The following is a 17071-nucleotide window of genomic DNA, read 5'->3' as shown; positions in this document are numbered from 1 at the left end:
AAAATGGGATGACAAAAGGTCGCAGTGGGAAGTTCGTAGCTTCTTGCAGTTTGGAATGAAATTCTTCAATTGTCAAAGTAGAGTTCTGTGGGAGAAAATATGTATTATACATACATTTGTCTCTTGGTAAACAGTAAAAACACTGAAACTAATAAATTACTAATATTGTTACAACACTGTGATAACCAGCAGACACACATACAGAAAGCAGTTTTTTCTTTATAAAACTGTTTGACTTTATAAAAAAAAGATATATTATTGTTTATTGTATCACCTACATCTAAAAATTGCATCTGAAAATGAAACACATTAAATTTGGTACTTTGAGAATAATGTGCAGGCACCTCAGCATAGTTTAATCGTCAGAGAAGTCCCTGGAATTATGAAGAAACTTCTAACATTATCTTTATGGAAAACAAACACATTTGGATGTATTTAAAAGCACCACAGATCAATTAAAGGCCAAAGGCAAGTGTTAGAATCTCTCAATTTGTCCCACATGTCACGTCACTGTTCCTGCTGATGGAAATACCCTTCTCCTTCTGTCTTTCCATCTTGCATCCTTTCTTTGCTTACCAGAGCATCTTTGCTCAGGATGAACAGCTAAGTTGGCTGTGTTAATGAGGCCAAAGGAAAGGTCTGAGCCTTCCTCTGAGTCACTGAGTCTTACAGGGTGAAAAAAATTCCCCAGTTATCAAAGATAATCCATTTATCCTAGAGGCAATGTATATTGCTCAACCCAAAAGAGACTACACATAATGAGTCAAATTGACTCCTAACCTACCCCATAAAAACAAGCCCTCAATACTCAGGGTTTGTATCCTACAATGGGTAATGTGCATTGATAAAAGCATCTATTTAATAGACAACCAACCTACTATAAAGGTGCTGAGTCAGTTAACCATATTGACTCAACATTTGGTTCATTTTCCTCAGTCCTTATGCAGAATCACAACTGTAAACTTCAGTGTCAAATTTTTCATCCCGTCAATTATCCTCACACCTGACAAACTTGGGGTATTTGTGACCTAACAACTTTAGAATATTGCTCCATCTAGTTTTTAATGCAAGTTCCTTTTCCTTTTATGATAAAGTATGGGGGCACCAAGTTCTAAGTTTTTTATACCCCCAAACTTGAAACATCTTCCCTTGAAACTATGACTAAACACTAACTTCCTATCTGTAACAACAAGGGTCAGAGAGTCCATTTTTTAATCTTTCATTTCGTTTCTCTGGCTCCATTTTCTAAAGCCATACTAGTTGTGTTTTGTACATTAAAACAGTTCTTATTAACACTTTTCTTAACTCCATCTAAATAACAGTATAATGTGATTCATTACGATTACTACCTGAGTTCAAATCATAGGGCTGTCACTACCAATGGGGTGGCCTAGAATATTTTTCTTCTGTAAGCCTCAGTTTCCCCACATGTAAAATGTGTATAAATAAAATGACATGCGTAAAAGCTTGCAGTCAAACGCTCAAAACAAAATCATTCTCTATTCATTCATCTTTTGACAAATGTTCACTGCCTACTGAATATATGCCTAGCACTATTAATTAATGTTTTCGGGCTTCCCTGGTGGCGCAGTGGTTGAAAGTCTGCCTGCCAATGCAGGGGACGTGGGTTCGTGCCCCGGTCCAGGAAGATCCCACGTGCCACGGAGCGGCTGGGCCCGTGAGCCATGGCCGCTGAGCCTGTGCGGCCGGAGCCTGTGCTCCACAACGGGAGAGGCCTCAACAGTGAGAGGCCCGCGTGCCACAAAAAAAAAAAAAAAAAAAAATTAATGTTTTCCCCAACTTATCTTGATAAAGTCTTTAGATAAATAAAATCTTAAAAGAGTATTGCCCTCAAAAGTATTCCACTTAATATGTGGGAAAAATCTACTTAAAGCTACCAAATTTTTCTGTATTTGAAGTTACAGAAACCACAGTTAAAGAACATGTCAAATTTATAAAGCAGTTTTAAAATAAACAGTTTTTACTAGTAACAACATTTCATCACTCACTTGATACAATTACTGCTTTGGATTTACTTTGTGGTTCTATGATGTAACCTATTTATGTGTCAAAAACGCTTTATGCAAAACTCAAGAACAAATAAAAAGGAAAAGATAAGTGACTGACAAAAGTAACTGCAGTATGCTGACACACTATGCCAAAATCACCTTCCTGTCAGAGGAATACAAGGTGATTTGTATTCCAGAAGAATACAAATTTGTCAGAGGAAGCTGATGGATTATGAGAAATGTGAAAGCTTCTTGTTCTTAAAGTGTGGGGGAGAGGGAGGTAAGGGTTAAAAACTGAATTGCAAAATCTCTGTCAAATGTGAGAAACTATGATCTGAAGCATGTCTACGGCACTAAACTCTCACCCAGACTTTTACTTCTAGGGCTTCTTTTGTAAAACACAACTGCTATGGCTTTGCCCATGATAAGTCCATGTAATAAAAATAAATGATTGTATCGAGAAAAAGGAAACTGCTGCCTATCGTATGAATTTCAGTTCCATTGTAAGCCTGGATGATAAAAGGCCTGAATATGTGACTCAAAGCTTCTCTATGACTCAGTTTGCTATGGGAAAATCACCTTCCTAAATGAAAATCCTCTATTCATAAAGAAAGTCACAGGACATGTAAAAGTGATTTAGAATGCAAGAAAGGGAAATATGCTCTAATTTCCAGTGTGACAATGTACAGACTTTAATATAATGTGCCAAAATCAACACTTCTGTTCTCAAACTAATGGTTTGTGTAATTCTACCTATAGCAAAAACTGTTTTTTTTTTTTTAAAAAAAGCAATAAATGGTTATAAGGGGCTAAGGGATGAAGAAACCAGGGTATTATTGTTTTATGGGTAGTTTCAGTTTGGGGTGATGAAAAAGTTCTGGAAGTGGATAGTAGTGATGGTTATACAACAATGTGGATGTACTTAATGCCACTGAACTGTACACTCAGAAATGGTTAAAATGGTAAATTTTATGTCATGTATTTTACCACACACAAAAAATTCAATGCTTTTAGCCTTAAAAATGAAAACATAAAAGAATAATGTGTTACTTGTTATAAATTCTTGCTCACCTAGGCTGATAATAAAAACCCCCCAAAGCAACTAAGTTAAAATAAGCACCCAATTAGATTAAGCAAACCATTAACATAACAAAAATATTCTGTCATTGTTGAAAAGACACTAGCCATGCCAGGAGGATATACTTATTAAATTTTATGCACACACACATTTATGGCCAAGATAATGATAAATTTGTACAACCACATCTTCATTAGCTAAATATCAATAGGAAAAGAAATCATGGTGGGGTCAATACATAATGCAGAACTGAAATCCTTGTTACTACAGAATCATCAGACTTGCATGCAATCTCCAGGTGTAGAAACAAAATACCTGTGAGAATGGAATCTGTATTTTGAATCTCCCCCACACTCTCCCTGGTAACCCAAACTGGGCCGATTTCCATTTGCTTACCACCAGTCCTAGTACGAGGGTGCGGACTCTCTCTCCTATTTCCGGTGAAATGTCATTGCCAAACTGCTGCAAGGTAGTGAGGAACCGTTTCAGCTTACTGAGCTGCCTGGCGCCACAGGCTGGGGGCAGCTGTTGATTAGCCAGAGAAGAAGAGGAAGAAGAGGAAGGCCCATTGCTAAAGCCATTGGGCGGTGAGGGGGCGCCATTCAAGGCTGTGGGTGAATGGCTCGTGCCATTAGTTACTGTCAGAGGGCACAAAATCAGAAAGAAAAAATAAACTTACAGAGAACATGCACAAGGAGATTACAACTAAGCATCCTTCCCTTCCAATCTAGTGAATTTGGTAATTTAAAAGCTGTTGGGCCTTTTTGGTAAAATGCTTTGACTTCCCAGGATTACCAGAGGCTCAGGTACTCCATAACTAAATGGGTGGACTCCTCACACCACATGAGGATATCCTGCACAGAAGCTGATAAGAAATGGGAGCCGGCTGGAGCACAGGGACAGCCCTGCCTCCCATGCACACATATGCAAACACAGAACAAACAGCATTTTGGATGTCAGCCTTTTGTCCCAGGCTTACATCAATATAACAGAACTATTCCTTTCTAAACTGCTCCCCTAGAGAAAATGGACATTTGGTGGAGACTAAATTTATCACTGGACATTTTTAATCATGTTTTGTACACACAACTGACAGCTGTGTTTATAGAAATACGACTTTCAAGTTTTAACCTTATACCACCCAATTAGAAGGCTATTTTCTCCCCCTCATATTTCTTAACCACTTCTTTAAGGAAAACACCAATTTTATGTAAGAAGCCAAAATGCATTCGGTAATTATCAAAGAGTTATTTCTAGAAATCGAAAGGGGACATCTCAGTCCAACTAACAGCATGGATTGGTGGTAACTTCGTAAATTCATTTGATAAAATTTATTTGAACGTCAAGGTGATAATCCGTAAGAACTAGGCTAGAAAATTTTGCACATTTCTCACCAAAAAAAATGTTGACTTTACCATGTTAGATCTTTATCAAACCCATCTTTTAAATATAATTTTGATAAACTACCTCCAACAATAGCTTGAAGATGTTTTAAGCACCTTATTATTCTTAAAAGGTTCAAGAAAATAAAGTGGTCTCGTCCCAAATGAGTACCAAAGCAACCTGTCAAGAAATGACATCTCACTAGGACCTCTCAGAGGAGGCATATGCCTATCATTGTGGCTTTGGGTAACAACAAACCAAATACAAGATGACAGGGTTACAACTTGGCACTGTTGCAGGCCCCTGCTCCTTACATGTTTGGAAAGGTCTTATAAAAGGCAGCGCAACACTGCATGAATAGCCTGGATGTGTGTTTTGCCGAACCCTTATAATCCCAAGGATCTATTTTTGCCTATTAGTTATTTTTCATTCATATACAGATTTCAGGGCACACAGTCTGTAAATAGTATTATCTGCAACCAACGGCATTTATTAGTTTCACAAATCTTTGATGATATTTTAACCAGGACTTTCAGATGAATGAAAACAAAGCTATCTGCTATTCCTATTAAAATATACAGGAAAAAAGGGAAGTTGCTATTCTATCAGAATATTCTGTCCTTTCCTTGGATGACACAAAAAGCAATACACTCCACTGATTCAGAACACAAGTCTAGAGCCAAGTTGAAATGGAATAAATATTTAATAAATGTCTGACAAGTTCAAGACAAGAAAGATGCTCCTTATTTCAGAAAGTTTTCTGTATGCAACTGTTGCATAGAATGATCCCTCTTTTAACTTAAGAATGTTAGATTTTAACATTATTTGTAAATAACAGAAGAAAGTGGATTAGAAGATCAGAAGTAACCTGGAAATAATTATAGCATATTAACATGTTCCAAGTCAAAATGAACAAACTAAAATAAGGAGCTCCTCATTAAGTCAAAGGAGAAGTTAACGTGGTAATGATGAGTTACAGACCAAAGGCAGTGTTCTTCATTCACTGAAATCACAGAAGACTACAACTTTGAAACAATAATGAAAAGGCAGGCAAATACTGGCAGTCATACAAATTTAACCCAAGATATGATAATTCTGTGCTCAATACCTACTCACTGGCATATAAATTATTTGTGTGGGGGGGTGGGGCTTCATTTCTGCATAATACATTGATGCTGGATCTTACTGTCCCTTAATTTTTATTTGCAGAAAAAAATTTAATTTGAACTTGAAAACGGAAACAGCAAATGCAGAAATGCCTACTTACACGTTGTTGGTGTAAATGAACTGGTTCTGGGAGCTCCTTGAGTTGTTGGGGGAGGTGGCATCGTGGGAGGAGTCAGCCTAGACGGGGTCTTCACATCCACAGGTGAGTCTGGCATCGTGGAGTGCTTCTCAGTCCGATCTGGAGGATGCCACCATGATCATGTTATTTTACTCCTTAAGCACCTTAGGGTTTTTTTGGTACCTCAGTTTTATAAGAGAGGTTCATCTTTTTTACAAGCAAGGTAAGAAATCCAACATCTTCTATCAATAAAATAGGCTTATCTACTGAAGCTTAAATCAAGACTTCATCATCCAAACCCCACTTAAGAAGGTGTAGCACAGATGGCAGGACCTCATTTCTAACTGGGTAATTTTACATCTTATTGTTATTTCTGGCTTAGACAGATGCTACCTTGGTAGTGTTATATGCAACAGCACAACTTCGCTTGAAGCTGAAGCCAACATTAGCAAGAGGTAAAAAATAGATGAGGAAGTGGGACGGTAATGAACCCCTCAGACAGCTCAGAAATAACACAAATCTTAGGCTGTTATGCAGGTGGGATACTGTTAGAAGTTGGTGTTTTGCAATGACTTTTTTGTAACACCTACCATCCCCTTTCCATGCTTAGTTTTCTAGCCTAACAGATGAAGCAGGCTATGTCTCCCAGACATAACCTCTCACTTCAATTTTTTTTCGGACCTGTTTGAAAAATCACCACTACATAAATGTCACAAAACGAAGTGAAGTTATTATTGACTTAGAACTTGTGAGTTTATGATCCACCATTTAAAAAATATGAAACCTGAGAAGTCCGTGCACCGCAGCCAAGAGTAGCCCCCACTCGCTGCAATTAGAGAAAAGCCCGTGTGCAGCAACGAAGACCCAATGCAGCCATAAATAAATTTTAAAAATAAAGAAATAAAATAAAACATAAAAAACCAATACTTCAATTAATAATCTCAGGCAGAGTAAGAATGGAAAAGTCCCAAATTGAGAACTAAAGACCTTTCTAATATTTTTTCATGAGTATGTGACAGGGAGAAATTTCCTCATTACCCAATAATGAACATTTGCACTTCAGGACTGTTTTATACTAAGTATACTTTTCCCTTGGAATTTTAAACTTTTTTCTCAATCTGATCTACTCAAAGAAACAGATCTCCAGTTAAAAAAAAAAGTTTTCATTTGTTTGTTTAGATCCAATTTTCTACAAACATGTGTACACATGCACACACACCCCCCAAAAAATATCTGAGGCGCCTCTTGTGGCCTCAGGCACAGGTATCTCCCATTTGGAGTTTTTGAAAAGTAACGTAACACAGACTATTAATAAAGAATGGGTCTCTTAAAACATTATGATCACCGTAGTGAAAAACTCTCAAAATTACTTGTCAATTATTAAAATGAAAAGCCCAAATTACTACTATGACAATTCCAAATCTACCTCCCCTTTATTCAAAGCAATTTCATAAGACTTGGGTTGCAATAGAACACAACTTTTGAAAGTTGAAATAGCGTTGACACCGTATTAGGGAAGAATGAAAATAATAATCATTCTAATAAGAGCACTGTGAATGATGATCCAGTGACCAGTATCAGGGTCTCTATTTCTTAGTCTCTACTGCCGGCTGAATAACAATGACTGTCCCTATTGTGAATTAAGCGTTCTGAGTGAGATGATTGTGAAGATGCATGGAGAGTGTCTCTACCTTTATCGTATTGTTAAAATTTTGACCTCATATTGCTATTCCAGAACACTTAACGAGTACCAGTGAATAACTTGTTGTAGAGAAATGCAGAAGTTAGGCAGGTTTAAAACCACTTCTTTGATAGTAAAATTCATTGCACCATTTACTCACCTCAACCAACCTCAGCAACAAGGGAATAAATAGCTTTCCACTTGTGTTGCAGCTGAGGGAAGAGGTACAGCAGCAAATACAAGTCTCCCTAAATAAAGGCAAATATTTCCCTCATGCCAAGGAAGGAGGGATAAAGGGAGGCTTGCCAGAGTCAGCTGGGAGATAACAGTGGGAACTGCTGGTCCATCTGGTTTTCATTCTGCTAACACTCACATGGAGCTGTTAGCGAAGGCAGTCCAGACCCACAGATTTGAAGCACGTGGTTGCACAGAGAGAGAGAAAGGAAGAGCAGGAGGGGGAAGGGGAAGTGGGAATAACAGAGAAAGAAATAAATAAGTATATTGAGCAATAGAAGGAAAGGGTGAGAAAGAGGGAACAGACCAAAAAGCAGGGAGAAAAGAGCTTGGAAAGGGAGAAAGTTACCCTGGACAGTTTCACCACCACCAAAAGCTGAGCCTTGGTGGGCACAGGCCCTACCTTACTTGATGCAATTCTTGAGCAATACCTAAACTTGGAAATGTATCTTAAACACGCTTTTCATTACTCTTTTTCCAGTAGCCCACACTAAGGAAAAAGGGAATAATAAACCATAAAGTTGACAGTGGGTTTCCTCTTCAGACTCTTTTAAGATAGTTTGTATTTCTTCTGTCTTCCTCTGCCCAATTTTAGAGATATTTTTGATATATTCATAATTTTAATTTGAATACCTTTTGAATACCTGTCTTGGTCCACTTGTGTAACATGATTCCTATCCAGAATTTAATAATAATAATACCAACAACAATTATTATAAAACGTAGATGAACAACTTTTTTAAATTCCTGAGATGTTGTCAATATTTTAGGAGCAATAACCACTGAGCCAATGAATAGAAAAACACCACTACTTCTAACAGGAGTATATACATTCTCTCTGGAATACATGTATACGTGTATGTATTTAAGATTTTGACATTAGCCACATTTCTGTGATGGCTAGCTTCACTCTGATGAAATGGAGTTCCAACCCAGAGGTCCTACAAACTTAGACAAAGTGGGACCATATGTAACTCATTCTGTGCTGTTCAGTGCAATCAACCCAGGATTGAAATAGATGATGAAATAACCAGCCAAGCCTAAGCCATACACACACAAAAACGCTCTGGAGTAGAGAGATTTAAGATAAATTCAGAAAATGTGTTTCAAGTATGCTGCGTTCTGTTGCATTTGTTTTGGATTAATAAAAAAAAAAAAAAACATTTTGAAATATATATTCTTGAAACTTCTATAGCAAACAGCAAAAGAGCTATGATTCAACCATAGAAGCATTTCACTCCATTTCAAATTAGAGGATATAGTGAAGCCAATATTAAGTTATAATATTTCTCATGTAATTTTTTAAGTTCATGAAAATTATACCATTCTTGCATGTAATCTCTGTTTTTAGTTGGTGTAGGGGAAAGCTGACATTTACTGAAAGACTGACACAAAATGAAAAAAAAAAGAAAGAAAAAAAATTGTCAGATCAGGGAATTATTTGTTTTAAAAGAACTGACTTTACTTCTACCTTAATGATTCACACCATTTCTAAACAAGATCTTCCCTATGCGGTAAGTTTTCAACTCCCATGGCAAATATCCAACACATATGCACCAAAGACGGCTGATGCATGGAAGAAAATGTGGCATATATAAATACATTACCGATACCATTTCAATATCCAATTCAATGTCAGGGCCTTCTAGAAGTGGTATGTTTTCCATTTCCCTTTTTGTTGTTGTTGTTTTACGTGAAAAGGTATGGCATAATCTGCCATGGCACTTATTTTACTTTTAGTTAGTTCAAATAGTTCCAGATGTGTTTTTAAGGTATGAAGAATAGGCATTCTATATTTCCCTTGTTTACATACCATTCTAGAGATGATTGGTGTAAAAAGATTTCAGTATTGGTATAATGAATGGCATGACATTTTCCATCAGAGTTCATCATGTCAATTATAATAGAAGAAATATCTTGGTTTCATAGGTGTTATGGGTTGAGGAACTTTTTGGTCAATTAGTAGTTAGTCCAGAGTTAGTCTTATTTGAATAAGTGTGAGTTACAAAAGCTAGAAGGTATGCACTAAAGAGGATTAAGCCCAAGTGGAACCACAGTACTATTAATGGAAAGGCAGGAGGAACAAAACTGGTACAGAATTTGATTTTTATTTCTCTGGAAAATTTGGCAAATACAGTTCTGACAATTGAGTCATTTAGTGACTCCAGTGATTGGGTGTGAGATGTTACAAGCAACTGTCTGCAGACTGGAAAGGTAGCCATCCAGTCTTCACACCACCACCACCTCATTTCCCTGAAAAACACCTCTGGTAACATTCATTCCTGCTCAGAACCATTCAACAATGCCTAAGAATAAAAGTCAAATACTAACATTTTAAGCTGGATGTACTGATACAGTGGGAAGGATATTTAGCAATAACAGGAGAACTTCCAAGTTAAGTCAGACTTGGTTGCAAATGTAGACTCCTGACCATCAGTAGTGGCCCCTCAGGCAAGTGAGTTACCCTGAGCCTCAGTCCCTCATAGGAATGAGGATACAATCCTCTACCTCATCAGGACCCCACCACAGCGCCTACTCATATTAGGTACCAACACGTGTGAGCTCCGTTCTCTTTGACCTTCCACTTCACAATCCATTTATGGGTTTATTTCCAGTGTCTTTCCCCCAATTCTATGCTGTCTATATAGGGCACCCTGACATTACTCCTTGGCTTTTCTGCCTTTATCATGCTGTTGTTTCCTTTATCTAGAAGAACCTGTCCCATCTTATACATTATTCACTGCCCATTATAGATTCCACATCCTCATACAGCTTTTCCCAGTTGCCCCAGGTGTCAACCACATCAGGTTTCCTCTGCCTCTCTTTTAGCATTTATCACAGCCCATCTGTACAACAGCTGTATATGTGAATGTGTATTATACACTCTAACACCCCAACCAGTGAAAATAGTAAGCAACTTGATAGCAATTTTTTTAACTGCCTCCTTAGGAAGACATTTAAAAAATAAACACAACCATGGTTTTCACTAGAAGCATGGTTACATTCCTAATTTTTACAAATCCATTCCCTATATTCCCTATATTATAGCCAGTTCAAAGATAGCAACCCTAATCTCAAGGCAGAAGACAAACACAGAACCATCAACAACATATAAATACATGAGGAAATAGAATACAGGTAATATGAGAAGATACTGAAAATCCAAAATTCAGTTCAACTGTGCAACCAACTTACTATGTGGTTTCAGGTAAGAATGAGCTGTTACCTCATGTCTTATCACAGGTGTTATATGAAGATTGCTATATCTGAAATACAAATCTGATCTGACCTACCCCCTGATTTAAAACCTTAGGGAGTGTCCCACTGACCACAGAACGAAATATATGCTCTTCAGCTTAGCTTATGTCACAGATACTGTTGAGTGCCTACTCAACAGCCCTTATCCCTGTCTTCCTGCTGAAGAGCTCTAATTTTGTTCAGGTACAAAATTTGGGGGGGCAGATTCTCCTTGTTTTACATTAATCAGGTTATCACATTCCCCTTATCAGCAACAGGTTTCAGAGGTGAGTGTTGTGCTCCAGTTCTGGGCAATGGGTCATGAAGGGAGGTCTATGGAAAAAGTTCTAGGAAAGACTTCCTCACTCTCTAAACAGAGACCCAAGAAGAAAATAGCCCTTCGTCTTCTGATAGGCACTACTGTATCTATAAGTGATTCCTTCACTTCTTTGGAGTCTACTTATCATTTATAAAACTAAGCATCCTGGAATACATGACCTCAAGGATCTTTCGCAAACTCTAATATTCTCTGGTTTCTTTTTCCAGATATGGCTTATGATCATCTCAAACATAAAGGAGACTACCCAGGGCTTCCCTGGTGGCGCAGTGGTTGAGAGTCCGCCTGCCGATGCAGGGGACGTGGGTTCGTGCCCTGGTCCAGGAAGATCCCACATGCCGCGGAGCGGCTGGGCCCGTGAGCCATGGCCACTGAGCCTGCATGTCCGGAGCCTGTGCTCCGCAACGGGAGAGGCCACAACAGTGAGAGGCCCGCGTACTGCTAAAAAAAAAAAAAAAAAAAAACCATAAAGGAGACTACCCAGAGAAAATATATCTGACAATAAAGTGACCACTACACTTCCTCCGTCCACATAAATTTCTATGTCCACAAGAATATGTCTGCACAGAAATTTTTTTCCAGAAACATTAAAATTAATATCTACCTCTTGTTTTCAAATACATTTTCAATCCTCATTACTAAATCTCCATCAATGATTTGGTTACAAAATACCCTACAAAATGTCCAAATTTCCCTGTTTAGTTATCATCAAAACACTCACTTTCACAGCTCAGGTTCTTGAAAGAGTAATCTACACTCACTTTCCTTATTTCCCATTCCACCTTACGTGTACTTGGAGGGGACACCTATAAGACTTTATGCCTAGAAAGTTTCCCTCCCAGTACAGGGACTTGCCATACCCTCTAATTTCATAACTACCTTGGGCACCACCATGTTCTTTCATGACCGTGTACCCAAGATACCAGTGGCTGGTCCAGGCACAGTGCTTAGTCCAAGATGGGCAATCTCAGGAAAGGAAAACAATCCCAAGGATTGTTTCCCAAGGAAAACCGCACTGTCTACTGCCCTCCAAGTCCACAGAGCAGCTCTGTGTTGAAAAAGAAGGCACCTAACAGGCAGAAAGAAGCAAAGAAGTGGCAAGAGATCATCTTTATAGTGCTTTGTAGTAAAGTTCCTCATTCTGCTGGATCCTAGGCACCAGCTGCATCTCTAAAATTCCTACAATTTGGATCTTCCAAACAATCCTAGCCAATCAGTCCCTACTTTGCCTAAAACCTAATTTGAGTTGACTTTTCACTCAAAACCAAAGAACCCTGACTAAAATAACCCTGGAATGTAGCATGGATGTATTCTCTTAACTCCCACTTGAAACTCTTCTAAATTGTTTCTTCATTATTAATACAAGAAACACTTGTATCCTTTATCTGGCATCTTTGTAGCAGCTGACACTGTTCAGGACTTCCTCCTTCCTGAAACATATTGTTCCCAGGATACCACTATTCTAACACTCTCCTCATTTTTCTTAGGCCTTCCTGCTCCTTCTCAGTCTCTTTTATGGGTTCACCCTTCTTCAGCTCTGTGATAATTACTGTTATTTTCCCCCAATGTTCCTCTTCACATTTTCACTCTATACCTTTTCCTTAGTGATTCATTGGTGCTGGGATAGTTACACCATGGCCATTATGTAGATAACTTGTACCTATAACTCTAGCTCTAATATCCTTTCCAAGTTCTGGAACCAAATATCTAGAATGCAACTCATTTCAACAGCTTGAATTCAAACCCTCATCATCCATCATCTCTCACCTGGCCTGATCAACAATCCATTGAATGGACTCCCGGATCTGACTATTCATCTCTGATCCATTCTCCAAAGACCTTTCATAATGCTAAGCATAAAATCCTTGTGTCTTAGTAGGGCACAGAAAGACCTTTGTGGCTCATCTGGTTCCCATCCACCCCCATGCATTCAGTAACTCTTTACTGAACTACTATGGCTCTCCAAATGCCCCTGGGTCACACAGGGTTCCACTGCATTGCATCCCTTTCCTGAAATACTCTTCACCCCACCACTGCCTCGTTAAGTCCATCATTCCTTTAAAACTCCATTTGGGTGTCACTTCAGCCAGAAACAACAACCCTCCCATCTCAGGCTGTCCCAAACTCCCCCACATTTCCCTATTTCACTCTCTAGTTCCTCTTACGGCACTGATCACACTGTACTTAGAACCAACGTCAGTCTCTCCCACTAGTTCATAATTTACTTAAGGGAAATTATGACATATGATTTGTTGTTATAGCCCCAGCACTTGGCACAGTGCTTGACACATAGAAGGTGCTCAATACATTTAATATTTTAAATGAATATATATTGCTATAATGTCATAATGTAGGCAGATGGGGTAGGGTGTCCTTGGAGAAAAAGAACGAGATGTAGCTTTTTGACATAAGAGAAGCCATTTTAGACCTAAACCATTTTGTGATCTAAGCCTGGCCACAATGCTTGTCCCTGAATAGGTCTCAGTAATTAATGATTTTAAGGCAACAAAGGAATGCAGGAACAGAGGAAAAAGCAGTCAAGAAACAATAGTTCAGCAATAAATCAGAGTCCTAGTTTCTCCTCAAGGGATATACATAACCATCTTATACATATCTTGGAGTTGTTTTACAGGAACTAAGCCCTCCAATCCAGGTGGAGAATGGTAAGGTAAGACCCCAGAACCTAAAGAAAGATGATGTTGACCTTTTCTGACCCTCGTGAATTCAATCAACTAAAGCTTAGATTCTGTCACCCTCTGCCCCAGTTCTACGTAGAATTCTCCTCTGCTCAAGCCCCATCATGAATATGCATGTAGCTTAAAACTCCCCCAGTTTTGCTGTTGGGGAGACACTGCTTTGGGAAGGATCTCCAGTGTTCTCCTTACTTGCTGCAAGTAATAAATCCTTCCTTTTCCCAATTTTGGCTTGGTTGTGTCTTTTGCAACACCCATCAAGAGGGGAACCCAGTTTTCAGGTAACAATAAGGCATGCCTTTAGTCACAATTTTGAAACACTAGAACTTTCAAGAGACATGACAGATTTAACTTAAGATACAATCATCTACATCTTTTTTTCCATCCTTAAAAAAAATCCTAAAATGAATTTCTACAGTAAGTAACCAAATATAAATCTTTGAACTGGATTATTGAGTTCATCAGTTTTAAAATGCCTTTCAGCAATCACAATATATTTCCTAAAACCTTTTATATTAGAAAAGGAGATTTGTAAGGCAATTTATACATGTATGACATAGTCTCCAAAAGCTCCCTTTTTTACAATAATAGTATCAGCGTAGTCATACATCATACATATGTACTTTCAAAACAAAGAAAAAAAAACATATTATCAACCAAAACCAATTTTTTCCACATTTCAAAGTTTTCCTGTTGCTTGTCTATGGATTGGTAGGATTATAGATTATTTTTAGTTTCTGTTATCTTTCTTTTATTTAAAGTTATGCAATAAACATGTTTTATTTTTACAAGGAAAAAAAACCCCACGAAAACCCTTAGGATAAATCACCTAAAATCAGGCATTAGGCACTATGCCAAATGCCCTGCATGCTTTATCTCACTTTAAAATCTCACTATGAAAGGTACTACAAATTTGACCACCTTATATAAAGGAAGTGAGGACCAGAGAGGGTGGATAATTTGTTGAGGTTACAAGCTAGAACTCACTCCAGGTCTTCTCAGAGTTCATTATCATCTAAAACTAATATAATTTTATATAAGATCTGGAAAACTGAAATAAAGAAACATTCAGTAAATATTAAATCTAGAGACAGCATTATACTAGAACTGCACCTTCCAAAACTACTGTACTAGCCACATGTGACCATTTAAATTTTAATTAATTAAGACTAAACAAAATTTAAAATTTAGATCCTCAGTCACACTAGCCACCGTTCAAGTGCTCAACAGCCATGGTGACATGGCTACCATACTAGAAAGCCCAGTTATAGAGTATTTCTGTCATCATAAAAGGACAACACCGTAATCAAATTATGGCTCTGAAATGCTTCACTGAGGTGGATAGACCTAGAGTCTGTCATACAGAGTGAGGTAAGTCAGAAAGAGAAAGACAAATACCGTATGCTAACACATATATATGGAATTTAAGAAAAAAAAAATGTCATGAAGAACCTAGGGGTAAGACAGGAACAAAGACACAGACCTACTAGAGAATGGACTTGAGGATATGGGGAACGGGAAGGGTAAGCTGTGACAAAGCAAGAGAGAGGCATGGACGTATATACACTACCAAAAGTAAAATAGATAGCTAGTGGGCAGCAGCCGCATAGCACAGGGAGATCAGCTCGGTGCTTTGTGACCGCCTGGAGGGGTGGGATAGGGAGGGTGGGAGGGAGGGAGATGCAAGAGGGAAGAAATATGGGAACATATGTATATGTATAACTGATTCACTTTGTTATAAAGCAGAAACTAACACACCATTGTAAAGCAATTATACTCCAGTAAAGATGTAAAAAAAAACAAAAGCTCCGTGGGAGGAGTCCATGGAAGTGTCCATGCAGCCTGAAAGTGTGGGGATGGGGGGAAGGAGTGCCTTTGGCCTCATCCTAAACACCTCCCATTCCCATTCAGATGTTTCATTTGTTTTCTAGGTTGAGCTTCTGCATACGATTTCATTTGATGGGTAAAAGGAAAAGTAAAAGTTTGAAACCCAATGACTAAGATAAGTGAGCTCTGAGGAAGCAGGAGAATAAGTCACTCAGTCCAAGTAATCAGTAAACATTGGGATAACTATGCTAATGAGAACAATGCCAAGGGTTCAGTCCTGGAACAAGCTGGTCAGTAGCTGAGTCAGCAGATGGTCCAGAAACAGGGATGACTGCCTAAAGCAGGACATCATGCCTTTAAAGAGCATGAGTTAAGATGGAAGATGGCAAAAGAATAAGGTAAATCCATACTAATCTATCACAATTTCTAGAAAAATAACTTCAAAAATCTTGTGTCATCTCTTATAGGGACAATGAATTTCCCTTCACTTCCTCTATAGCACTTAAGTAGCTAGTACTTGAAATATTTATCTTGTTTTTGAATGTTTCCCCAATCACAGTGTCAACGTCACAAATGCAGAAAATTTTGACCTATTTTGTTAACTCCAGCTTCCACAGCATTTAGAAGAGTGCCTGAAACGGCAGGCACTTGATAAAGGTTTGTTGAATGAATGAATGAAGAAAGTAAAAGCAAGGAAAAAAGTAAAGCGAGTTTCTGACAAAACAGGCAGAGACATATTAGTAACTCTATGGTTACCCAGAGTGGGCCAGAGGATGAGTAAGCAGACAGGAGACATGCTGAAAGCACACACTCATTTAAATGGAGTAGAGGCCCAACATAGTCTAAACCAGTTCACTCAGTTTTGACAAAGATGACCTGAAGCCCACCAAGAGAAAGCATCATAAACATTAATAAGTACCCAAATGGTGGTTCTAGTTGGAAAAATCAATTACTAATTTCATAAAGTGTGCAAAGGAATGTGGGTCTTATGAAGACTGGTAGACTCCATGCATTAATTGTATGTATAAGCTCCTTAGAAATGTCATCTCGCCCACATCTGTTATTACCTTCACTCCAGTGATTCTGCTTCAGAGTCTAATAACCACTTCCTGGAGGTAGCTCCTGGAGCCACCAAGGGGATATCAAGCAGCCTGGGGTTAACTATGGTACTTTAACCAGCATAGTTCCACATTAATCTGTTTTAAGATTTAATGTATTTTAAGATTTTGTTTGGAAAAAAGGCACCTCTTGTTTAAGAAAGACAAGTTTGAAACGGCTGGCACAGGCAACTAGCTGAATGTTTGCTG

At 38.3% G+C, this 17071-nt stretch overlaps 1 protein-coding gene across 1 annotated transcript in view; it reads right to left on the bottom strand.

Annotated features, from left to right (window-relative positions):
- Nucleotides 1-17071, bottom strand: part of RUNX1T1 (RUNX1 partner transcriptional co-repressor 1) — a 129599-nt gene that overhangs the window by 50770 nt on the left and 61758 nt on the right. Inside the window, 3 exon segments of the mRNA XM_029222674.1 lie at nt 1-85; nt 3484-3725; nt 5738-5875. The exon segment at nt 1-85 is cut by the window's left edge and continues 5 nt beyond it. Of these exon segments, the coding sequence (XP_029078507.1) occupies nt 1-85; nt 3484-3725; nt 5738-5875 (465 nt within the window).

Source organism: Monodon monoceros, unplaced genomic scaffold (assembly GCF_005190385.1).
Source record: "Monodon monoceros isolate NGI ecotype Baffin Bay Population unplaced genomic scaffold, NGI_Narwhal_1 Super_Scaffold_14, whole genome shotgun sequence".
Lineage (NCBI taxonomy): Eukaryota > Metazoa > Chordata > Mammalia > Artiodactyla > Monodontidae > Monodon > Monodon monoceros.
Note: the sequence above shows the minus strand (reverse complement) of the source record. Positions and strands in the feature narration are given on the sequence as shown.